The following is a 25,676-nucleotide window of genomic DNA, read 5'->3' on the forward strand; positions in this document are numbered from 1 at the left end:
AAATTTTTTGTTTGTTCATTTGTTTGTTTGTTTGTTTTTGAGATAGGGTCTTGCTCTGTCGCCCAGGCTGGAGTGCAGTGGTGCGATCTCCACTCACTGCAACCTCCACCTTCCAGGTTCAAGCAATTCTCCTGCCTCAGCCTCCCCAGTAGCTGGGATTACAGGCACATGACACCACGCCCAGCTAATTTTTTGTACTTTTAGAAGATGGAGTTTTGCCATGTTGGCCAGGCTGGTCTCGAACTCCTGACCTCAGGTGATCTGCCCGCCTTGGCCTCCCAAAGCGCTGGGATTACAGGTGTGAGTCACCATGCCCAGCCAAATTTTTGTATTTTTTGTAGAGACAGGATCTTGTTATGTTGCCCAGGCTGGTCTTGGCTCTTAGGTTTTTCTCTCTCTCTGTGTTTGTGTGTGTGTGCGGTAGTTGTATTCCTTTATCTTGATAAAGCGTGAACGTGGCACACAGGAGCAAAATAAACAAGACTGACACCTGTTTCATAACTCTGGTCACTATTTTCATCCGCATCTGTCACTTCTGATGCGTCTCCAACATTTATAAGATTTCTCTGGGGAAGGATTTGACATACCCAGGCCCCACCCCTTTCTACATTTATGGGATTGAGCTCTCCACCACCATGGGCTGATGTCTTTGGAATATGGATCTAGTACCAACAGGGTCAGAAAAAGAGATGGGGTCCAATGGGCTACAGTTGGGTGGTGGTCCTGGGATACACAGCACAGTGGCCTCTACTGGGGGATGGCAGTTTTCCAGGAGAGGAGTCGCAAGCTTGCTCATGGGACTTGTGTCTTGTGGAGAGGACAGAGCTGCCTCAGGTTGGGGAGACAGACAGAGTGTTCCGGGTCCCCTCTTTCCGCCGCAGCATGAAGTCTCCGGGGGCGACTGGACTCATGGCATAGAAGACGTTGGCATTGTCAGGAATCAGGAGCTCTGGTCAGGAGTGGAGATGGTGGTAATAGGCCCTCACAACCTTGTGTCACCCCCACAGAGGACCCGGGAGCCTCCTGCCACTCACCCTCGAACCTGAACAGCCATGGGTCCCTCTGCAGCTACTGCCAAGCCAAGCTCATTCTGCTGTCACTGGGAACCTGGACAACTTCTCACTTGAAAACTTGCACCACCTCATGCCTTCCCTTATCACAAGCCTGGGCAACCTCCTAATATTCTCCCCCTCACCATAGAGACAAGGCAACCTGCAGTAAAAGTTTGAGCAAACTGGCTGGGCGCGATGCCTCACGCCTGTAATCCCAGCACTTTGGGAGGCCGAGGTGGGTGGATCACTTGAGGTCAGGAATTCGAGACCAGTATGGCCAACATGGTGAAACCCCGTCTCTACTAAAAATACCAAAAAAATGAGCTAGGCGTGGTGGCACATGCCTGTAATGCCAGCTACTCGGAAGGCTGAGGCAGGAGAATCTCTTGAACCCAGGAGGTGGATGTTGCGGTGAGCCGAGATCCTGCCATTGCACTCCAGCCTGGGCAACAGCACGAGACTCCATCTCAAAAAAAAAAAAAACCCGACAAAGTGCAGTAAAAGTCTGGGCAAACTTAGACCACCCTAGACCACCCCCCGCCAAACAACTTCCTGCTCACCCCACCCCTCCCTCACAACCACTCCCAGCCAATCTCATGCTGCTGTCACCATGAAATTGAACAGCTTCCCACTTCCAGCCGGCAGGAGCTTGTGGCCTCACACTCAACACCTGAACAACCACAAGCATCCTTTCCTAATATCCAGCCAACCTCATGCCATGCACTTCAGCGTGAATACTCTCAATCCCTTGCTTCTCCCTGTCAGACAGGACAACCTCATGCTTCCCTGCTATCCATTTGTCTCTCTCCCATCCCAAGTTCAGATAACTTCAGGGTCCCAGTGGTAAACAAACTTACTTCCTCACAAATCTAAGCCCAGATGCCCTTTAGTCTCCCACCCCATCAGGTTGAGCCTGAACAACCTCGTGATGCTACAAACTTAAGATCAGACTAACTTCTACACTCCCTTCTCTCACTCGACCCTAGACAGTCTTTTTTTTCTTTTTTTTTTTTTTTTTTGAGACGGAGTCTCACTCTCTCGTCAGGCTGGAGTGCAGTGGCGCAATCTCGGCTCACTGAAACCTTCACCTCCCGGGTTCAAGTGATTCTCCTGCCTCAGCCTCCTGAGTAGCTGGGACTATAGGCACCTGCCACCACGCCTGGCTAATGTTTTGTATTTTTAGTAGAGATGGGGTTTCACCATGTTGGCCAGGATGGTCTCGATCTCTTGACCTCGTGATCCACCCACCTCGGCCTCCCAAAGTGGTGTGATTACAGGTGTGAGCCACAGCGCCCGGCCTTTTTTTTTTTTTTTTAATGGAGACAGGGTCTTGCTCTGTCGCCGAGGCTGGAGTGCAGTGGTGTGATCTCAGCTCACTGCAGCCTCCACCTCCTAGGCTCAAGTGATCCTCCCACCTCAGCCTCCCCAGTAGTTGGAGTTGGGAATACAGGCACATGCCACCATGCTCAGCTAATCTCTCTCTCTCTCTCTCTCTCTATATATATATATATATATATATAATTTTTTTTTTTTTTTTGAGATAGAATCTTGCTCTGTTGCCAGGCTGGAGTGCAGTGGTGAGATCTCAGCTCACTGCAACCTCCACGTCCTGGGTTCAAGCGATTCTTCTGCCTCAGCCTCCCGAGTAGCTGAGATTACAGGCACGTGCTACCATGCCTAGCTAATTTTTTTTGTATTTTTAGTAGAGATGGGGCTTCACCATGTTGGCCAGGCTGGTCTCGAACTTCTGACCTCAAGTGATCCACCCGCTTTGGCCTCCCAAAGTGCTGGGATTACAGGCGTGAGCCACCACACCCAGCCAATTTCTCTATTTTTTGTATAGATAGGGTCTCGTCATGTTGCCCAGGATGGTCTCAAACTCCTGAGCTCAGACAATCCACCCACCTTGGCCTCCCAAAGTGCTGGGATTACAGTTGTGAGCTACCATGCCCAGCCCATCCTACAAATTGAAGGTCAGACCACTTTCTACACTTCTACACTCCCTTCTGTCACTTGTCTGTGGACAATCTTTTTTTTTTAGACAGAGTCTCACTCTGTTGCCCAGGCTGAAGTGCAGTGGTATGATCTCGGCTCACTGCAACTTCCGCCTCCCAGATTCAAGCAATTATTCTCCTGCCTCAGCCTCCCGAGTAGCTGGGACTACAGGAGTGTGCCACCACACCCGACTAATTTTTATATGTTTCGTAGAGACGGGGTTTCACCATGTTGGCCAGCCTAGTCTCAAACTCCTGACCTCAAGTGATCCACCCAGCTTGACCTCCCAAAGTGCTGGGATGACAGACATGAGCCACCATGCCTGGCCGGACCCTGGACAATCTTATTGTCTTTTAAATTCTAGGAAGATGACCTTTGGTGCCTCTCTCTCACACTGAGCCAAGACAACCTCATGACCCTACATCGTTGGGTTACAGATATTTTATGTCCTCTTAACCCCACTCTGATTATCTTACCCCACTCTCTGCCTGAACCACCTCACAGCCCTGTGAACCCAGGTAACCTTGGGCTCCATCCTTGAGCCTGGTCAGTCTGCTCCCCTCCCCGCTGCCCCCCAGCCTGAGCTCCAACCCATCCCTGCTCACCCCTGTCCCCAGGAAGGACTTGAAAGAGCTGATAGTCACGGGCCCAGGGCTGGGGCACATTGTGCTTCCGCAAGGCTCGCTGGACCACGCTGGGGGCTTTGTCCTGACTGGTCAGCTGGAAGAGAGGGGTGGGAGGTGAGGTGAGGGCCCCAGCCCCAAGGGCAGGGCAGCCCCCAGCAGACCCCCAGCCCAGCCCCTCACCAAGATGCTTCGATACAGGTTCCCGTGATCATTGTTGATGCTGATGCGGATGACGCGGGCCTCTGAGCTCTGCTGCGCCTGGAGTGGGATTCGAGGGCTGCCCAGAGGCAAAGCGAAGGGCTGGGGGCTGGGCAGGTCCGGGCTCAGGGGCAGCTGCAGGCAGTAAGGGGTGGATGCTACAGCTTGGCCCATCTGCAGATGCTGAGGGCTAGAAAAGCACAAACACTCCAGCCCCCACTCGTGTATTCAATAGCCCCACATTTAAAATCTCAAGAAAACATTGGCTGGGCGCAGTGGCTCATGCCTGTAATCTCAGCATTTTGGGAGGCCGAGGTGGGCGGATCACCTGAGGTCGGAAGTTCAAGACCAGCCTGGCCAACATGGTGAAACTCTGTCTCTACTAAAAATACAAAAATTAGCAGGGCCTGGTGGCACATGCATGTAATCCCAGCTACTTGGGAGGCTGAGACAGGAGACTCACTTGAACTCGAGAGGCAGAGGTTGCAGTGAGCCAAGATCATGCCACTGCACTCCAGCCTGCGTGACAGAGCAAGACTCCATCTCAAAAATAAATAAATAAATAAATAAATAAATAGAAATAAATAATAAAATAAAATCTCAAGAAAACATACTACTTCCCCCTACACATGCAGAGCCTGTGACATGCAACTAGGGTACATTCACAAGCCTGCATATACACCACCCTACCATATACAGACTTTGGTTACCTGTTATAGAAACAGAGATGAACAGTGTCCATATACACACAACCCATGCTCATACACAAGAAAGCCTGTGTACATACATATGCTGACAGTGGTTGTACACCCACAACCCATGCCAATGAACAACCCCACACATGAAGTTGTGAATATTCAGGCCCACATTTCCTCTTCTGGTCGCAGATTCTTTTCTTTTTTCTTTTTTTTTTTTGAGACAGAGTCTTGCTCTGTCACCCAGGCTGGAGTGCAGTGGTGCCATCTCAGCTCACTGCAACCTCTGCCTCCCAGGTTCAAGCAATTCTCATGCCTCACCCTCCCAAGTAGCTGGGATTACAGGCCTGGGCCACTATGCCCAGCTAATGTTTTTATTTTTAGTAGAGACGGGGTTTCACCACATTGGCTAGGCTGGTCTCAAATTCCTGGCCTCAAGTGATCCACCAGCCTCGGCCTCCCAAAGTGCTGGGATTACAGGCATGAGCTACCATGCCCAGCCTTCATTTCCTTCATTTTCTTTTCTTTTCTTTTTTTTTTTTTTTTCTTTTAGAGGGAGCCTCGCTCTGTCACCAGGCTGGAGTGCAGTGGCACCATCTCAGCTCACTGCAACCTCCATCTCCCGAGTTCAGGTGATTCTCCTGCCTCAGCCTCCCAAGTAGCTGGGACTACAGATGTGCGCCACCATACCCAGCTAATTTTTGTATTTTCAGTAGAGACAGATTTTGACCATGTTGGCCAGGATGGTCTCGATCTCTTGACCTCGTGATCCGCCCGCCTCAGCCTCCCAAAGTGCTGGGATTACAGGCGTGAGCCAACACGCCCAGTCTCTTTTTCTTTATAAACAGGACCTTGCTCTGTCATGCAGGCTAGAGTGCCGTGGCATGATCGTAGCTCACTGCAGCCTCAAACTTCTGGGCTCAAGCAATCCTTCCACCTCAGCCTGCTGAGTAGCTGGGACTACACCCAGCTATTTTTTTTTTTTGACTTTTAATAGAGATAGGGTCTCATTATGTTGCCCAGGCTGGTCTTGAACTCCTGGCCTCAAGCAATCCTCCCACTTTGGCGTCCCAAAGTGCCGGGATCACAGGCAATAGCCACCGTGTCTGGCATGGTATGCAGATTCTTAGGGACATACATGTCCTCAAAAAAGTGTAGGCTGGGTGTGGTGGCTCACGCCTGTAATCCCAGCACTTTGGAAGGCCGAGGTGAGTGCACTGTTTGAGCTCAGGAGTTTGAAACCCACCTGGGAAACATGGCGAGACCTCATCTCTACTAAACAAAAAAAAATAGCAGGGCGTGGTGGTGCACACCTGTGGTCCTAGCTATGTGGGAGGCTGAGGTGGAAGGATCGCTTGAGCCTGGGGGAGGGGCGGAAGTTGCAGTGAGCTGAGATTGCACCACTGCACTTCAGCCTGGGTGACAGAGAGAGAAGACCCTGTTTCAAATAAAAGAGGGTGTGATGTGATTGCACCCTAGATGACCCATGGGCAAGCAGTTACACAGGTCCAGATCTGAGCATGAGTCAGATTTATGAGTGATCAAACAGGGCCGTGCAGATGCACGCAATCCCCTGGATGGATACCCCGGGTGCTCAGTGTGCCTCCTGTATACACTCCTGGCCCCACAATCCTGTGTGTACACATGTGCATGCACACACACGCGCACACAACAGAGCCTGGGTGCCCGCAGGCCTGCATGCACACACAAGCCCTCTGGTACCTTGGTGCTGGGGCCCTGGGGCCCTGGAGAGGCCGGGGGACTGCCAGCAGGAGCATCTCTGCTTCTAGGACTTGAGGGGGGTGACCCTGGGGACACACTGGGGGAGATGCAGAGGCTGAGGTGGGGTGGCTGTGCTGACTCCTGATCCCATTATCCCCAGTCCCATCACCAAGCAGAATGCTCACCTGGAGGTGGGGGATGAGGGGTCCCCGGGACTCCCACTAGGCGATGAGCTTTTCTCTCGGGAAAGCTTCCTAAGGATGGGGACAGGGGATGAGGCTAAGGCAGGAGCAGCCCTTGCTGATATCTGCCCACATCACCCCCCCTACACACACACCGACACTCACGCACTGAGACGCTTGGTGAGGCTGATCCGCCGTCGGATGCGTGGGGAGCTGGGGCAGGAGGCAGCTGGTGGCTCAATGACCCGGGAGAGCCGGTAGCTGAGGGGTCAATATGTGGATGAGTTGGTGGGGGCAGGAAATACAGGGGATGGAGAGATAAGAGTTGGAATCAGTTGGCAGGTGGGTTTGGGGTGTAAAGGGGAGCAGCCACAGGTGGCACCCCACATGTCAGGGTCAGAGCGGTAAATGAGGATCATTGAGCATCAAGCTCTTATCAGAGATGGGACAGGATGGCTGGTCAGGAGGTCACAAAGAGATTCACAGGGTGGCACTAAGGAATCAAATTGCGTCAGGATTAAAGTCAGTGTCAGGACCGGGTGCAGTGGCTCAGGCCTGTAATCCTAGCACTTTGGGAGGCCGAGGCGAGAGGATTGCTTCGGGTCAAGAGTTCGAAACCAGCCTGGCCAATATAGTGAAACTCGGTCTCTACTAAAAATACAAAAAAATTAGCCAGGTGTGGTAGCTTGCGCCTGTAATTGCGGCTACTCGGGAGGCTGAGGCAGGAGAATTGCTTGAACCTGGGAGGCGGAGGCTACAGTGAGCTCACTCCACTGCACTCCAGCCTGGGCAACAGTACCAGACTCTGTCTCAAAAATAAATAAATAAATAAATAAATAAATAAAATAAAGTCAGGGTCAGACTAGGGTCAGGTCACCACTGGGGTCAATGGTTAGGGTCACAATTATATAGAAAGAAAGGACACAGTTGTTATAGTCAAGTTGGACAGTCAAATAAACATAAAAGTTGGAGTCGGTTACTCAGAACTGAGGGTCAAGGGTTGGGGTCAGAGAGTCAGATGAGGGGTCATGAATAAGGTCATGGATCAGATAGGACCAAAGATGGGGAAGTCAGCAGATGGGACAGTTGAATTGAATGGCCAACTGAATGCTAAAGTTGAGGTCAGAAAATCAGATGGGGTCAAAATTGAGGTCAGAGGTCAATTGTGACTTTTTTTTTTTTTTTGAGACAGGGTCTCTCACTCTGTCACCTAGACTGGAACTGCAGTGGCGTAATTTTGGCTCACTCCAACCTCCGCCTCCCAGGCTCCAGCGATCCTCCCACCTCAGCCTCCCAAGTAGTTGGGACCAATGGCACTCAACACCACGTTCAGCTAATTTTTTTTTTTTTTTGAGATGGAGTCTCGCTCTGTTGCCCAGGCTGGAGTGCAGTGGCATGATCTCGGCTCACTGCAAGCTCTGCCTCCCGGGTTCATGCCATTCTCCTGCCTCAGCCTCCCAAGTAGCTGGGACTACAGGTGCCCGCCACCACGCCTGGCTAATTTTTTTTTGTATTTTTAGTAGAGACGGGGTTTCACTCTGTTAGCCACGCTGGTCTCAAACTCCTTACCTCAAGTGATCCGTCCACCTCGGCCTCCCAAAGTGCTGGGATTACAGGCATGAACCACCGCCCCCAGCCACGTTCAGCTAATTTTTGTATTTTTTTGTAGAGATGGGGTTTCGCCATGTTGCCCAGGCTGGTCTCGAAATCCTGGGCTCAAGTGATCCACCCACCTTGGCCTCCCAAGTGCTGGGATTACATGTGTGAACCACCAGGCCCAGTCTATTTGATTCGACTGGAGATACTGCAAGGTCACAGGTTGTAGTGGGAGATCAGGGCTCAAGAGGGGGTCTTGGGAGGAGCTGGAGATGTGTATGGAGTGGGTGGAATCCCGTTCGTGACCCAGGATCAGCTGGGGTGGGGCCAGGACAGGCTACAGGGTGGTCACCTCTCCTCCTCGGTGAGCTGGCGCTGGGCATGCAAGGCAGCCAGGATGGGCGGGTGGGGGCTCAGGGTGTAGCTCTGACAGCGCCTCTGCAGCTGCTGGATGCGGGCCAGGATCTCCCACTCCTGGGGGATGAGCCTCTGAGACCCTACCCCTGCCCCACCCCAACCCTCAGGCACCACCCCCACACCACTGTAGCCTCCACTCACCTTCCTCCTCTTCTCAAAGTTAATGAGATCCCCCTGGGGGCAAAGTTTGTCTGAATTGCAGCACCCAGGGTCAAGGGTCAAGGGTCAAGGTCAGGGGCTGGGACGTCAGGAGCCCCACTGTAATAAGGGAGTGTGGGGCAGTGTCAGGAGTACAGGTAGGATCAAGGGTGGATATTGGGAGGCCCATTGTGCTGGGGGCAAGTGGAGCTGGGGTCAGGGGTCAAGGGTCGGGGTCAGACCTCCAACATATCCGGCAGGGCTGTGTCCAGCATAACCAGGTCCGTGAGGAAGGTGCCAAGGTAGGGGACAGGGCCTGGGGGTGGTTTCTGCAGACCCCAAAGCTCCAGTCACTCAGGGCCATTACTGACCCCATCACCCTCCACACCCCTCCCTGAAGGTCCCACTTGTCCCCCTCCCAAACTGTAATCACTCACTGAGGGCAGGCTGCCTGGGGTGTTGTCCTCTTCTTGGGATCCCTCAGTGGCCTCCTCCTGGGGGAAGAGAAAAACCGATCAGTCCTGGGGTCTCCTTGGACAATTCCTCAGGGACGATGCCTGCAGACCCATTGTGTATACCCTTCGTGCTTTGAGTAATCAAAAGCCAGTGGTAGGCCAGGTGCAATGGCTCACGCCTGTAATCCCAGCACTTTGGGAGGCCAAAGCGAGCAGCTCATGTGAGGTCAGGAGTTCCAGACCACCCTGGCCAATATGGTGAAACCCTGTGTCTACTAAAAATACAAAAATTAGGCCGGGCATGGTGGCTCACGCCTGTAATCCCAGCACTTTGGGAGGCCGAGGCGGGTGGATCACGAGGTCAGGGGTTCGAGACCAGTCTGACCAACATGGTAAAACCCCGTCTCTACTAAAAATACAAAAAAATTAGCTGGGTGTGGTGGCGGGCGCCTGTAATCCCAGCTACTCAGGAGGCTGAGGCAGGAGAATTGCTTGAACCCAGGAGGCGGAGGTTGCAGTGAGCCGAGATCGCGCCACTGTACTCCAGCCTGGGCGACAGAGCAAGACTCCGTCTCAAAAAAAAAAACAAAACAAAAATTAGCCGGGTATGGTGGCTCACACCTGTACTCCCAGCTACTTGGGAGGCTGAGGCAGAAGGATAGCTTGAACCCGGGAAGCAGAGGCTGCAGTGAGCCGAGATCGCGCCACTGCACTCCAGCCTGGGCGACAGAGCGACACTCCCTCTCAAAAAAAAATTTTTTTTTTTTTTTTTGAGATGGAGTCTCGCTGTCTCCCAGGCTGGAGTGCAGTGGCACGATCTCGGCTCACTGCAGGCTCCGCCCCCCGGGGTTCACGCCATTCTCCTGCCTCAGCCTCCTGAGTAGCTGGGACTACAGGCGCCCACCACCTCGCCCGGCTAATTTTTTGTATTTTTAGTAGAGACGGGGTTTCACTGTGTTAGCCAGGATGGTCTCGATCTCCTGACCTTGTGATCCGTCCGCCTCGACCTCCCAAAGTGCTGGGATTACAGGCATGAGCCACCGTGCCCGGCCAAAAAAAATTTTTTTTTAAAAAGGTGGGACACGGTGGCTCACGCCTGTAATCCCAGCACTTTGGGAGGCCGAGGCTGGCGGATCACATGAGATAAGGAGTTTGAGACCAGCCTGGCTAACAGAGTGAAACCCTGTTTCTACTAAAAATATAAAAAACTAGCTGGGCATGGTGGCGTGTTTCTGTAATCACAGCTACTTAGGAGGCAGAGGCAGGAGAATCCCTTGAACCTGGGAGGTGGATGTTGCAGTGAGCCAAGATCGCACCATTGCACTCCAGCTTGGGCAACAAGACCAAAACTCCATCTCAAAAAAAAAAAAAAAAAAGAAGCCAGTGGTTAAGGCCCACTCTAGAAGCCAGACCACCTTGGGTGGGGGTAAGGAGGAGATAAACAGCAGGGAGCAGGCCCCATGAGAGGTGGGGCTTGTGGGGGTGGTGGCCCCCAGGGCTGGCCTTAACAAGGAGAGAATCCTTGTCCGCAGCTGGATGGCACAGGCCTGCCAGGGATCTCCTGGGTATCCTGAATTTGCTGTTGTTTATTTACTTTTTATTTTATTTTATTTATAGTGAGATGGAGTCTCACTTTGTCACTCAGGCTGGAGTGCAGTGGCCTGATCTTGGCTCACTGAAGGCTTGACTGCTCAAGTTCAAGCGGTGTCCCTCCTCAGCCTCCTGAGTAGCTGGGACTACAGATGTGCACCACAAACGCCCAGCTAATTTTTGTATTTTTTGCAGAGATGGGGTTTTGCTATGTTGCCCAGGTTGGTCTTGAACTCCTGGGCTCAAGTGATCCTCTCACCTTGGCCTCCCAAAGTGCTGGGATTATAGGCGTAAGCCACCGAGCCCAGCTCACATGCTGTTCTAGGTGCTGGGCAGGAAAACAGGGTTTCACTCTGTTAGCCAGGAACAAAAAAGACAAAATTTGGCTGGGAGTGATGGCTCATGCCTGTAATCCCAGCACTTTGAGAAGCCAAGGCGGGTGGATCACCCCAGGTCAGGGATTCGAGACCAGCCTAGCCAACACGGCAAAACCCTGTCTACCAAATACAAAAATTAGCCAAGCGTCGTGGTGGGTGCCTGTAATCCCAGCTACTTGGGAGGCTGAGGCAGAGAGAATTGCTTGATCCTGGGAGGTAGAGGTTGCAGTGAGCCAAGATCGTGCCACTGCATTCCAGTCTGGGTGACAGAGTGAAACTCTGTCTCAATACAAACAAACAAAGAAACAAAAAATAAACCACGAGGACAACAACAACAAAAAACCAGACATGTGGTTTTGGGGATGATGGAGGCTGGGAAGGCCTCTCAGAGGCAGGGACATTTGATCAGAGACCAGAAGGAGGTGAGTGAGCAAGTTGCGTGCAAACCTTGAGGGGTGGAGAATGTTCCAGGCCCAGGGATCTATTCTAGATTCACTCTAAAAACCAGTGCCTGATTGCAATGAGAATCTAAATCTTGCCTATAAATAAGCCAGACTTTTGACACACATTTTTTAGTTTTGCTTATCAAGGTAAAGTCCTCAGAACGTTTTTTTTTTTTGTTCCCACCCTGTGCTATAACTCTGGCCTTAAGTAACCTTTTCTTTGTGACTTCTTGTGTTTTGCTGAGTGAATAAATAGGGCAGTCACTGACTGTCAACTATAATGCAGGAAGTAGAGGAAAGAAAAACGTGCAACCCGCCAGGGACAAGGGTAAGGTCATTGCTGAGCGGTAGGGAAGGACAGAGTGTCCTGACTACAGCAGGGCGATTACCCCTGCCTGGCCCTAAGTCCCTCCCCCAACTTCCCGGGCCTAAAATCCCCGGGGTCTGCATCCATCTCTACCTGGAAAAGAATCTCTCTGCTGCTGAAGTGGTTGTTCTCATCGGAGAAAATCTGCGAAAGTTTCCTGAAAGTAGATAGCGGTTCCCTGGGAGGACAAGAGAAGGGTGGTCAGGGGTCAGTGGCTTGGGAGGGTCAGACCTGGGATGGGGTGGGGAAGAGGTCCCGCCCCAGCTCACCGGCTCACGGCCCCCCAGCTGCGCTTGAGCCGGTAGATGGGGTTAGATTGCAGGGCGGACAGGATGGCGCGCAAGGAGGAGAAGTTCCGCAGTTCTCGGCAGCACTGCCAGGCGGTGGGGACGCAGGTCAGACCCAGGCATTGTCCACCTTTCATCCTGAAACTCCTTCATCTTTTTTTTTTATTTTAATTTTTTAAATTTTTTATTTTTTTTAGAAGAGGTAGGGTCTGTGGCCCAGGCTGGAGTGCAGTAGCTCGATCATAGCTCACTTGCTGCCTGGAGCTCCTGGGCTTAAGCGATCCACATGCCTCAGCCTCCTGCCTCAGTAGATGGGACTACAGGCGCGCGCCATCATGCATGGCTTCTTCTTCTTCTTCTTCTTCTTCTTCTTCTTCTTCTTATTATTATTATTATTATTTAGACGGAGTCTCGCTTTATCCCCCAGGCTGGAATGCCGTGGCCCGATCTCGGGTCACTGCAACCTCTGCCTCCCGGGTTCAAGCGATTATCCTGCCTCAGCCTCCCAAGTAGCTGGGATTACAGGGGCACACCACCACACTCGGCTAATTTTTTTTTGTAAGTCTAATTTTTAATTTTTTTTTTTTTTTTTTTTTTTTTTTAGAAACATTGGTCTCACTATGTTGCCTAGGTTGGTCTCAAACACTAGGGCTCAAGCGATCCTCCCTCTCCCCAAAGTGTTGGGATTACAGGCGTGAGTCACTGCGCCCGGCTCGATCCCGTGACTTGTGACCTGGGTCTTGTCTCACATCCGACAAGCTACCAAGACTCCCACTCATTCCCTAGGAGTCCCTTTCTCCCTCCTCCCTCGGGCTCCAGCCCCTCCTCAGCTGCCCCTCCAGCCCCTACCTCCGACCTTGACTTTTCCGGTCCGGGCTCCCTACTTCTCCCAGCTCCCTTCGGACCTAGTCGTGCCCGCAGCCTCTCTGCAGGACCCAGACCCTCCTCCCTGAACCCAAGTCTCACCCTAGGTATCAACTTTCCACCCCGTTCCCTCCCTCGCCTAGACTCGCCCCTATCTCTCTCCGGAGCCCTCATTTTTTTCCCCTTGCCCCAGGGCCCGCCCCTGCATCCCCTCCCGGCGCCCCCAACACACCTGGGCGATGCGGATCCACTTCTCCAGCCGCTGCGCCCTCTGCGGGGCGGCCAAGCCCGGTGCTCCGAGCACGGAACCCAGCACACAGCCGGTCACTGTGTTGAACTGGGCCACGGTGGCGCGCACAGTGGGGGAGGCGCCTGCAGCCCCCGGCCGGTCCCTCTGCGACCACACGGAGCCCAGGCACTCGTAGGGCCTCACCTTGGAGAAGAGCTCCTGGGCCAGGGGAGGGGCGTGGGATTGGTGCTTAGCAGAACCTGTCCCCTCACTGTGGCTCATCCCGACCCAGTCTGGGATCCTCACCAAGTCCAAGAGGGTCAGCTGCTCGGCCACCTCGTCCACGCTGAAGTCCAGGAGCTGGGGACCTTGAGGCATGAGCCCTTCCTCTTCCTCAGCGCAGGCCTCTGAAGAGTCTGGGTCAGAAGTTTGGGCAACCCTGGGAGGTCCTGATCATTAGAAAGGGTTACAAACTCTCAAGTTTGAATCCAAGACTGGCTGTGTGACCTTGGGTGAGTCCCTGTCCCTCTCTGAGGCTCACTTTCCTCATTTCTGAAACAGAGAGCTCTCTTAATTTTTTTTTTTTTTTTGAGACAGTCTTACTCTGTTGCCCAAGCTGGAGTGCAATGGTGCAATCTCAGCTGACCGCAACCTCCGCCTCCTGGGTTCAAGTGATTCTCCTGCCTCAGCCTTCTGAGTAGCTGGGATTACAGGTATGTGCCACCATGCCCGGCTAATTTTTGTATTTTTAATAGAGACAGGCTTTCACCATGTTGGCCAGGCTGTTCTCAAACTCCTGACCTCAAGTGATCTGCCCGTCTCGGCCTCCCAAAGTGCTGGGATTACAGGTGTGAGCCACCGCACCTGGCCCTGAATGTTTTTATGGATGTAACAGCAACAGTAATGTTCACTAAGCAGCTAGTGTGGATTTATTCAGTAACTTACCACACCATCCAGTGAGGGAGATACTATTATTTATCCACCTTTTACAGTTAAGGAAAGGGAGGCAAAGAACAATTTGTCACACCTTTGGTGAATGGCAGGGCAGGGATTTGAAGCCAGGTACTCAAAGGCCAGAGAAGAAAATAGAGCTTTATGATTTTGAACATGTATTAGGATAAGATTAATCTGACCTCTTTTTTTGGGAAGAGGTGATATGACTTCCTGGTTCAGGGAAGGCTATTGTCAGAAAGTCTCAAACTCAGATGCAAACTTGTCCACTAGCTTGCTGTGTAGAGCATGTATTTCAACCTCTCTGTGCCTTTTTTTTTTTTTAAGACAGAGTCTGACTCTGTCGCCCAGGCTGGAGTGCAATGGCGTGATCTTGGCTCACTTCAAACCTCTGCCTCCGGGTTTCAACCAATTCTCCTGCCTCAGTCTCCCAAGTAGCTGGGATTACAGGCATGAGCCACCACGCCCAGCTAACTTTTGTATTTTTGTAGAGACAGGGTTTCACCATGTTGGCCAAGCTGGTCTTGAACTCCTGACCTCAAGTGATCTGCCTGCCTCGGCTTCCCAAAGTGCTGGGATTGCAGGGGTAAGCTGTGCCTTCTTTTTGAAACAGGCTCTCACTTGGTCACCCAGGCTGGAGTACAGTGGTGTGATCACAGTTTACTGCAGCCTTAACCTTTTGGGTTCCAGTGATCCTCCTGCCTCAGCCTCCTGAGCTGCTGGGACTATAGGCACACACCACCATGCCCAGCTAATTTTTTATTTTTTGTAGAGACAGGGTCTCATTATGTTGCCAGGCTGGTCTCAAACACCTGGGCTCAAGCGATCCTCCCTCTTGGCTTCCCAAAGTTTTGGGATTGCAGGTGTGAGCCAGTGCTCCTGGCTGTGGATTTCATTTTTGTTTTTGTTTAAGATCATGTATACCAGACTGCTATGAAGTGCTGAACAAATATGAATAATTTTACTTTAGTGGATTTTGATGGTGGCATCCCCTAGGGGAAACTTTGGAAGTTGGGATCTCGAATTGTGCCCTCCAGCCTCCAAATGTGTCTCCAGACATTTGTGTCTTTGAAAAACCTGTTTGTGGCTGGTCCCAAGGTAGTGACTTATCTCAATTGTTCACAGTTACTGATCGAACTCCTTGTTCTACTCTTTCCCCCCCTTCTCACTACTGCACTTGACTTGTCTTTAAGAAAGGAAGAAGGGGCTTGGCACAGTGGCTCACGCCTGTAATCCCAGCACTTTGGGAGGCCGAGGCAGGCGAATCACTTGAGGTCAAGAGTTCGAGACCAGCCGGGCCAACATGGCGAAACTCTGTCTCTACTAAAAATACAAAAATCAGCTGAGCATGGTGGCAAGTGCCTGTAATCCCAGATGCTCGGGAGGCTAAGGCTAGAGAATCACTTCAACCTAGAAGGTGGAGGTTGCAGTGAGCCAGGACCACGCCACCACACTCCAGCCTGGGTGACAGAGACTTTGTCTCAAAAAAAAAAAGAAAAGAAAAGAAAAGAAGGCCGGGGGCAGTGGCTCACGCCTGTAATCCCAGCACTTTGGGAGGCTGAGGCAGGTGGATCACGAGGTCAGGAGATCGAGACCATCCTGGCTAACATGGTGAAACCTCGTCTCTACCAAAAAATAGAAAAAATTAGCCAGGTGTGGTGGCGGGCGCCTGTAGTCCCAGCTACCCAGGAGGCTGAGGCAGGAGAATGGCATGAACCGGGAAGGCGGAGCTTGCAGTGAGCCGAGATCACGTCACTGCACTCCAGCCTGGGCGACAGAGCAAGACTCCATCTCAAAAAACAAAACAAAACGAACAAACAAACAAACAAAAACAAAAAGAAAAGAAAAGAAAAACATGTTTGCAATAATCTGCACCTAGAACCTGACTATTTTGTTCATAAACACAAATTTTTTTGGCTCCAAGAATGCAAGGACCATGAAAGTCTGGGCTTTGTTTTGTTTGCAAATTGCAAATGTTGTTCACAAGTTTGGAAAATGATGTCCCCAGCACCTATGTTGCTGTCTTTTCCTCACCAGTGCCCTCCCCTGCATTAGTTGGTGCTTGTTGCTGTCAGTACAACAGCACTGTGACACTCTACTGTGACGCTAGGACAGGCAAAGACACGGGACAACCTCATCATGTGTCCTAGTGGGGCATAGCCAAGCATTACCCATTGAAAACATGGTTTATTGCTGTGTAAATTACTCTCACTTTCCTTCTTCTTTGTACTAGTTATGGCATCATACTATTATTTTATTTTATTTATTTTGTGATGGAGTCTTGCTCTGTCGCCCAGGCTGGAGTGCAGTGGCTCGATCTCGGCTCACTGCAACCTCTGCCTCCAGGGTTCAAGCGATTCTCCTGCCTCAGCCTCCTGAGTAACTGGGACTACAGGAGGTGCCACTATTCCCAGCTAATTTATATATATATATATAATTTTTTTTTTTTTTTTTAGTAAAGATGGGGTTTCACCATGTTGGCTGGACTGGTCTCGAACTCCTGACCTCAGGTGATCCTCCTGCCTTGGCTTCCCAACGTGCTGGAATTACAGGCATGATCCATAGCACCCTGCCCCAATACTATTATTTTAAAATAATCTTTGTAAATCTGTGTAATTACCTCTTTCATCTTGAATTAGGACAGGTGGCATTGCAAAATATTAGTTTTTAGAAGTGGGTACTGGGCGGGCACACCTATAATCCCAGCACTTTTGGAGATTGAGGTAGGAGGATTGCTTGAGACCAGGAGTTTGAGACCAGCCTGGGCGGCGTAGTGAGACCCCATCTCTACAAAAAAAAATGTTTTTAAAGTTGCGCCTCCTGACGCACACCTGCCGTCCCACCTACTCAAGAGGCTTAGGAGGGAGGATCTCTTGAGCCCAGGAGGTCAAGGCTGCAGTGAGCTGTGATCATGCCATAGCACTCCAGCCTGGGTGACAGAACAAGAAACTGTCTCTCCTTCCCCCACCAAAAAAAACTGGGCACTGGAAAAAAAAATGTCCTACATCTAATCAAACCTTTAAATATTACAGCAATTATGGGGATAGAGAAACATGCTGCATGAAACCATGAGGAAGCATGCTACATGAAACCATGAGGTAAGTCCAAAAGAATGTGAGACATACCTCGGGAAAAATGACCCATTTTTTTTTGCCCTCTAATGGCTTCAAACAAGAGGCAAGGGGGATCTGTTACAGAATAAAAGAGACTTAAGAACAAACAACCGGTAGGGCGTGGTGACTCATGTCTGTAATCCTGACATTTTGGAGGCCAAGGTGGGCAGATCACTAGAGGTTAGGAGTTCAAGACCAGCCTGGCCAACATGGCGAAACCCCCTCACTACTAAAAATACAAAAATTAGCTGGGCTTGGTGGTGGGCACCTGCAAACTCAGCTATTCAGGAGGCTGAGCCAGGAGAATCGCTTGAACCCAGGAGGCGGAGGTTGCAGTGAGCCAAGATCACGCCACTACCCTCCAGCCTGGACGACAGAGTGAGACTCCATCTCAAAAAAAAAAAAAGAGAAGCAAACAACCAAATACCTTGAGTAGATCTTTGGATTTCAATTTGAAGAAACAACTATTCCTCCTTCCCCCAGCTCTATCACCTGGAGTGCAGGGGCATGCTCACAGCTCATGGCAGCCTTGATTTCCCGGAGTCAAGAGATCCTCCCACCTCAGCATCCTAAGCAGCTGTGACTATAGGCATGTGCCACAACACCTGGCCAGAAACAACTGTCAAAAGAAAATTTAGGGCTGGGTGCCATGGTGGGCACCTGTGGTCCCAGCTACTCAGGAGGCTGAGGTGGGAGGGTCAGGAGTTCAAGCCCAGCCTAGGCAAAATAGGAAAACCCAGTGTCCAAAAAAAGGTTCAGGTGCAAGCAGGGGATTTGAATATTTGAATATAGACTGGGTATTTTTTCTGTTTTTGAGGCAGGGTCTCGCTCTGTCACCTAGGCTGGAGTACAGTGGCATAATCACGGCTCACTGTAGCCTTGACCCTCCCAGGCTAAAATGATCCTCTTGCCTCAGCCTCCCAAGCAGCTGGGACTATAGGCAGTCACCACCACGCCCAGCTAATTATTTGTAGATGTGAAGTTTCAACAAGTTGCCCAGGTTAGTCTCAATCTCCTGGGCTCAAGCCATCCACCTGCCTTGGCCTCCCAAAATGCTGGGATTGCCAGCAGGAGCCTCTGCATCTGGCCTGGACTGGATTTTTTTTATATTAAATATTTCTGATTTTTTTAAAATTATGAACATGAAGATTATTAAAAAATAAAAATAAAAGGGCCAGGCGCCATGGCTCACACCTGTAATACCAACACTTTGGGAGGCCAAGGTGGGCGGATCACCTGAGGTCAGGAGTTTGAGACCAGCCTGACAAACATGGAGAAACCCCCCTCTCTACTAAAAATAGAAAATTAGCCAGGCGTGGTGGTGCGCGCCTGTAATCCCAGCTACTCAGGAGGCTGAGGCAGGAGAATCACTTGAACCCAGGAGTCAGAGGTTGAGGTGAGCTGAGATCCTGCTATTGCACTCCAGCCTGGGCAACAAGAGCGAAACTCCGTCTCAAAAAAAAAAAAAAAAGCAAGCCTGTTGTCAGACATGTGTACCCAAAACATTTATGTATGAATGGACATAAGCCTGGGATTTGTTTTAAAACCATCCTGAAAATATTTTTTTGTGAAATTGATCATCGTTGATGATAGGTGATGGATGTCTGAATGTTCTTCATACTATTCTCTCTACTTTTGTATATGTCTGAAATTTTCCATAGCAAAAAGTGAACCCAAAATAAAGTTGTTAAAATAAAATAGATGAGCATGGTGATCATCTACTTTCTTCTAAACTACATGGTGCAAGTGTAGTCTTAGCTACTCAGGAGGCTGAGGTAGGAGGCTCACTTGAGCCCAGGAGTTCGAGTCCAGCCTGGGCAACAGAGAAAGACCCTGTATCTAAAAATAAAATTCATAGTCGGGTGCGGTGGCTCACGCCTGTAATCCCAGCACTTTGGGAGACCAAGGCAAGCAGTTCACGAGGCCGGGAGATCGAGACCATCCTGGCTAGCACGGTGAAACCCTGTCTCTACTAAAACTACAAAAAATTAGCCAGGCGTGGTGGCAGGCGCCTGTAGTCCCAGCTACTCAGGAGGCTGAGGCAGGAGAATCACTTGAACCCAGGAGGCGGAGGTTGCAGTAAGCCAAGATCACACCATTGCACTCCAGCCTAGGCGACAGAGCGAGACTCTGTCTCAAAATAAAATAAAAATAAAAATAAATAAAATAAAATGAAATAAAGTGTGTCCCAGGGCCTAGCACATAGAAGGTCTTAAACAAATGTTAATTTTCTCCTCTGACCTCAAAGAAACTAGGGCAGCACTTTCCATAGAATTCTCTGCAATGGTGGGAAAATTATCTATCTGCTATGTCCAGTGTGGTGGCTGAGCACTCAAAATGTGGGTAGCGGGATTGAAGACCTGAATTTTTGCCTTTGCTTGACTGGATTTTGGGAAAAAAAAAAAAAAAAAAAAAAAGCGGGCCAGGCAACGTAGCTCACGCCTGTAATCCCAGCACTTTGGGAGACTGAGGTGGGTGGATCACCTGAGGTCAGGAGTTTGAGACCAGACTGACCAACATAGTGAAATGCTGTCTCTAATAAAAATACAAAATTAGCTGGGTGTGGTGGCGGGTGCCTATAATCCCAGCTACTTGGGAGGCTGAGGCAGGAGAATCTCTTGAACCCGGGAGGAGGAGGTTGCAGTGTGCCGAGATGGCGCCACTGCACTCCAGCCTGGGTGACAGAGCAAGACCCCATCTCAAAAAAAAAAAAAAAAAGGCAGGGTCAGGCACAGTGGCTCACACTTACAATCCCAGCACTCTGAGAGGTTGATGCCGGAGGATTGCTTAAGCCCAGGAGTTCGAGACCAGCCTGGGCAACGTGGCAAGACCCCATCTCTAAAAAGAAAATACTTGAATTTTATTTAATTTTAATTAATTAATTAATTATTATTATTATTATTATTTTGTTTTTTGTGTTTTTTTAAGTCAGAATCTCGCTCTGTCACCCAGGCTGGAGTGCAGTGGCTTGATCTCGGCTCACTGCAAGCTCCGCCTCCCGGGTTCACGCCATTCTCCTGCCTCAGCCTCCCGAGTAGCTGGGACTACAGGCGCTCGCCACCACACCCGGCTAATTTTTTTTTGTATTTTTAGTAGAGACGGGGTTTCACCATGTTAGCCAGGATGGTCTCGATCTCCTAACCTTGGAGCCGCCCGCCTTGGCCTCCCAAAGTGCTGGGATTACAGGCGTGAGCCACCGTGCCCGGCCAATTTTAATTAATTTAAATAGCGACAGGGGCTAGTGGCTACCACGTTGGACTATGGAGCTCTGATGACTTGGAATCAGCTGTAGAAATCATATATATATATATATATATGTGTGTATATGTATACCTTTATATATATCTAAATAACTGAGACTTTGTCACCAGGGATAGAGAAGTGGCTGCTACTTTGTAAATTGGACAGGAATGTGGCCACTATAATCTGGAGATTAAGCGATGGGGATTAGGGATAGAGATGCTTTTGTGATGAGGATCAGATCAAATACAGATGGGTGAAAGATGATACTTCCTAAGCAGGATGCAATTATTCAGCAAACTAATCTGTGTTGTTCCTGCCCCTGGGGACAGAGCTGGGAGCAAGAACAATAGGTCCTCCTCTCATGCACTCACAGTCTATGAGATGAGCAAAAGCCAATAATCAAGTAAGGAGGCTACACATGCATGATGGCTTATGGCTGTAATCCCAGCATTTTGAGAGGCCAAGGCAGGCAGATCACTTGAGTTCAGGAGTTTGAGACCAGCCTGGGCAACATGGCTCAACCTCACCTTTACAAAAAAATTAGCCGGGCGTGGTGACATGCGCCTGTGGTCCCAGCTACTCAGGAGGCTGAGACAGGAGAATGGCTTGAGCCCAGGAGGTGGAGGTTGCAGTGAGCCGAGATTGTGCCACTGCACTCCAGCCTGGGTAACAGTGCGAGACTCTGTCTAAAAAAAAAAAAAAAAAAAAATTAAAAAAGAAATTCAAAAATAAGAAAAATTTTACAGGCTGGGTATAGTGGCTCGCGCCTGTAATGCCAGCACTTTGGGAGACCCAGGTGGGAGGATCACCTGAGCCCAGGATGTTGAGCCTGCAGTGAGCTATGATGGAGACACTGCACTCCAGCCTGAGCAACAGGGCAAGACCCTGACTCAAAAAAAAAAAAAAAAAAAGAAAGAAAGAAAATAAAGACAAGTATCAAGGCAATGGTTTGTAGCTAGAAACACAGAGCATCCTGACCCAATGGCACCAAGGAGGGAAAAGTATTAGACACATGCTAATATTTCAGACAAATAATCTGTTTTTTTTTTAGACAGAGTTTTGCTCTGGTTGCCCAGGCTGGAGTGCAATGGAACGATCTCGACTCACCGCAACCTCCGCCTCCCGGGTTCAAGCGATTCTCCCGCCTCAGCCTCCCGAGTAGCTGGGATTATAGGCACATGCCACCACGCCTGGCTAATTTTGTATTTTTAGTAGGGATGGGGTTTCTCCATGTTTGTCAGGCTGGTCTCAAACTCCAGACCTCAGGTGATACACCAGCCTCAGCCTCCCAAACTGCTGGGATACAGGCCTGAGCCACCACGCCTGGCTGACAAAGAATTATTATCCCCATTGTAAAGATGAAGAAATTGAGACTTAGAGTTAAAAAATCTTGCTTAAGCTTTGCAGCTCTGAGAGGGGAGAGAAAGCCCGTGTGGGAAGAAGCGGACAGGAAAGGCCTTCTCAGAACATGACTGGATCTGAAAACCCCTCACCTGTCCACACCTGAGGCAGCTCCTCTTCCTGCTCTCGCTCAGCCTCCTCCAAAAACTCTTCCAGAAGCTTCTCTGCTTTTTGAGCCTCAGCACCCCCTGGGGCCGCCCAGCCCAGAAAGGTTCGGACACTGCCCAGGTCCGAGTGGGCAGGGGGGTCTCGGAAATCCTGAGGGTGGTCCTGCAGCCAGGAGCCCAGCACTGACACCACAGCCCTGGCCAGAGAGGCAGGGTCTCAGAGCTGGGTCCAGAGTGGGGGACCTAGAATATGACTCCTGGTACCTTTTTTTTTTTGAGACAGAGTCTTACTGTGTCACCAAGGCTGCAGTGCAATGGCCTGATCTTGACTCACTGCAACCTCAGCCTCCCAAGTAGCTGGGACTACAGGCATGCGCCACCACGCCTGGCTAATTTTTCTTTTTTTTTCTCTTTTTTTGTATTTTTAGTAGAGATAGGGTTTCGCCATGTTGGCCAGGATGGTCTCTAACTCCTGACCTCCAGTGATCCACCTGCCTCTGCCTCCCAAAGTATTGGGATTACAGGCATGAGCCACTGCGCCCGGCCTGACTCCCAGTCTTTTATTATCCAACCTGCAATTTTCAAGACCCCAGGCCAACTGCTAACCTTTGACCTCCGGGATTTCCCTCCCCGCACTCCCCTATCTGGATGAAGGACCCACCTCAGGTTCTTGTTGAAGCTCAGATCTTGTACCGCCGTCTTCTTGATCTCTAGCCTGGGAAGAGGCCCCCCAGCAGGTGAAGAAGGGGGAACCTAGAGGGGGCTTAGCAAGAGGGCTCTGGGTCTGGGAGGTGTTTCCAGATTCCACACCTGAGGAGGTGGAGGGGGGTGCCCAATTGGGGTTCTAGGGTGGGTAATATGGAGGTTCTGGTTCGCTACTGACCCGGGAGGTGGGGGCGGCGGCGTTGGTGGCAGCAGAAAGCCCAGCAGGCTGGCAGTGGGTACAAAGGTCCGGTAGGTGGCCAGGAAGGCGGGCACAAAGCTGGGGTCCTGCTCACGGTCTCCAGACACCAACTCTCCCACCAGCCGCTCCAGGCGCGCCGCCCTCAGCACCCGCACCTTGCTGGTTCGATAGTGGAGGAAGGTATTGACGATGGGGCTGGGGGCCTGCGGGAGGGGAGAGGCAGCCGTGAGAGAGCAGGAGCGGTCCTCGCAGCACCCCTTCTCTAATCACATTCATCACTAGCACCACTCTTTTTTTTCTTTTTCCTTTCTTTTTTTTTTTTTTTTTTGAGACAGAGTCTCACTCTTTTGCCCAGGCTGGAGTGCAGTGGCACGATCTTGGGTCACTTCAACTTCTGCCTCCTGGGTTCAAGCAATCCTCCTTCCTCAGCCTCCAAGTAACTGAAACTACAGGCACACACCACCAAGTCCAGCTAATTTTTGTATTTTTGTAGAGATGGGGTTTCACCATATTGGCCAGACTGGTCTCGAACTCCTGACCTCAAGTGATCCGCCCATCTTGGCCTCCAAAGTCTCACAAAGGGCTAGGATTACAGGTGTGAACCACCGTGCCCAGCCCCTAGCACCACTATTTTTTTTTTTTTTGAGACAGAATCTCACTCTGTCACCTAGGCTGGAGTTCAGTGCTGTGATCTTGGCTCACTGCAACCTCCCCCTCCTGGGTTCAAGCAATTCTCTGCCTCAGCCTCCCAAGTATCTGGGATTACAGCCACCCGCCACCACGCCCAGCTAGTTTTTTCATATTTTTAGTAGAGACGGTGTTTCACTGTCTTGGCCAGGTTGGTCTTGAACTCCTGACCTGATGATCCACTCGCCTTGGCCTTCCAAAGTGCTGGGATTACAGGCGTGAGCCACCTCGCCCCACCTGTGGCACCATTCTTTCATGTGATTCCTCTGACTCCCGGCTTCTTGGGGTTATTGTTTTGGTTTGTTTTTTTTAGAAACAGGTCTTGTTTTGTTGCCCAGGCTGGGGTGCAGTGGCACAATCATAGCTCACTGCAGCCTCCAAGTCCTAGACTCAAGCGGTCCCTGCCCCAGCCTGCTGAGTAGCTGGGACCACTGCTGGGCATCACCACACACAGCTAATTTTTTAATTTTTATTTTTATATAGAGAGAATCTTGCTGTGTTGTCCAGGCTGGTCTCGAATTCCTGGCCTCCTGCCTTGGTCTCTCAAAGCGCAGGGATTATAGGTGTGTGCCCCACTCCCTGCCCGCTTGAAGTTATTATTCCTCCCCATCCACAAATAGCTCCTGCAACTTGCCCTAGAAACCCTCCCTCTCCCATGCCCTGTCCCCTACTCCCTCCCCCGCCCCCCCCCCACCCCCACACACACACTCTTGTCCACCCCGGGCTTCCCTCAGCCCTCCTGTCGCGCTTCACTGGCTGCCCCACCCGCCCTCACCTAGCTACTTCTAAACCAACCCCATTCCACCTTCCAGCCCCGGCCCTCTAAACCTGCCTTTCCCAACTCTGCCGTCCAGTTCTGTCCTTACCAAGTTGTCCCCAGGCTCCTCTCGGGAACTGCGCAGGCATCACCTGGCCCCACCCCATTCCCTGGATCTCCCCCCACTTACCTGGCCTCCCACAGGCCCCTTTCTACCTGGTCGCCTCACCTGGTCGCCTCTGAGCCCCTCCCTTCCTTCCGCCCACCGCACCTGGCGGCCTGTGCTCGGCTGTCCAGCTCCGCCCTCACCTGGTCGCTTCCGGCCCCGCGCCACCCACCAAACCCCCTCCTCACCTGGCTGCCCCCGGGGCCCTGCGCCGGGCTCCAGCGCTGACTGCTCTGCCGCCGCAGGGAGACACTGTACACCGCGCCGTCCTCGGTCTCTTCACCCCAGTCCTGCAGCGGTGCCTGGACGCACAGGCGGACTCAGGGCACCAAAGGCGCACAGGTCCTGGGGCCTCAGCCTCCTTGGCGGCTCGGACTCGGGCCGAGTCCTCCCGCTGCATCCCCACGCCCCTTCCCGGCCAGAAGCTGCGAGACTCGGGCTGAGGTCCCAGGCTAGTCCCCTCCTCGCTGCGGGTCCCCTCCTCCCAGGTCCTGAGGACATGTGGTGGCATTTGGGGATGTCCCAGGGCCCACTCTAATAGAACCTGTCTCTAGCCCTTTCTGCCGACTGCGCTCAGAGACTCGCGCCCCCATCCCTAAGAGGAACCAGTCGCTTCATTGGGTCAAGGGCCGCGAGTACCCAGGAGGGGACTCCAGGGCAAGTTCAGATTGGGAGCAGATAGCGTCCGACGGGCGGGCGCTTGGAGTTTCTGGACCTGCGGGTCACCAGGGATGCGGGGTCCGGGGATCCCTTGTCCCCTTACCAGGGCCAGCTCTTTGCCTGCTGTGCGCTCCATGGCCGGCGCCCGTCCCTCTCAGTGGCGCCGCTGAGTGAGGCAAAAGGGCCGGCGGGTGGCGGGTGGCGGGCGGCGGGCAGTGGTCAGGCGCTGAGGCCAGAGGGGCGGAGCGGCCGAGCTGCTGGGGCGGGGCGGGGCAGGGCAGGCCGGACCCAGCCTCTGGGTGTCTCCAGCAGGACCCAGAGCCAGCCCAGGAGAGGTCCTGGCTCTTCCGCTGGGTGCCTATCAATCTGTCCCCAGAAGAAAGGACACATCTGCCCCCAAGGGGTCTTTTTTGTATCCCCAGATGTGGGGGAGCTCCTGTGTGGGGGCATGTGT

General features: G+C 51.6%; 1 protein-coding gene across 2 annotated transcripts; it reads right to left on the minus strand.

Annotated features, from left to right (window-relative positions):
* Positions 1–451: 451 nt before the first annotated feature.
* Positions 452–25,394, minus strand: RGL3 (ral guanine nucleotide dissociation stimulator like 3). 2 transcript variants are annotated; one of them, XM_024237168.3, is made up of 19 exons: positions 25,326–25,394; positions 24,751–24,864; positions 22,932–23,155; positions 22,710–22,763; positions 22,034–22,245; positions 13,540–13,682; positions 13,237–13,452; positions 12,123–12,226; positions 11,947–12,031; positions 9,059–9,115; positions 8,864–8,950; positions 8,625–8,657; positions 8,419–8,540; positions 6,636–6,731; positions 6,474–6,542; positions 6,289–6,403; positions 3,854–4,006; positions 3,653–3,767; positions 452–949 (listed from the first exon to the last, which is right to left on the minus strand). In XM_024237168.3, exons 1-19 carry the CDS (start codon positions 25,356–25,358, stop codon positions 831–833), a joined length of 2,151 nt encoding a protein of 716 aa, XP_024092936.3. In that variant the 5' UTR covers positions 25,359–25,394; the 3' UTR covers positions 452–830. The 2 variants fall into 2 exon arrangements, with proteins under 2 accessions (XP_024092936.3, XP_002828737.5); XM_002828691.5 differs by having other exon boundaries at positions 453–949; positions 6,289–6,385.
* Positions 25,395–25,676: the final 282 nt, after the last annotated feature.

The sequence above is a fragment of the Pongo abelii genome, chromosome 20, assembly GCF_028885655.2.
Source record: "Pongo abelii isolate AG06213 chromosome 20, NHGRI_mPonAbe1-v2.0_pri, whole genome shotgun sequence".
NCBI lineage: Eukaryota > Metazoa > Chordata > Mammalia > Primates > Hominidae > Pongo > Pongo abelii.

Coding starts and splice junctions, on each gene's coding strand:
- RGL3 (XM_024237168.3), bottom strand. CDS start 25,358: ATGGAGCGCACAGCAGGCAAAGAGCTGGCCCTG. Junction 6,404..6,473: donor CCCTCATCCCCCACCTCCAG/GTGAGCATTCTG, acceptor ACCCCACCTCAG/CCTCTGCATCTCCCCCAGTG. Junction 950..3,652: donor AGTCCTTCCTGGGGACAGGG/GTGAGCAGGGAT, acceptor ACTCCTGACCAG/AGCTCCTGATTCCTGACAAT.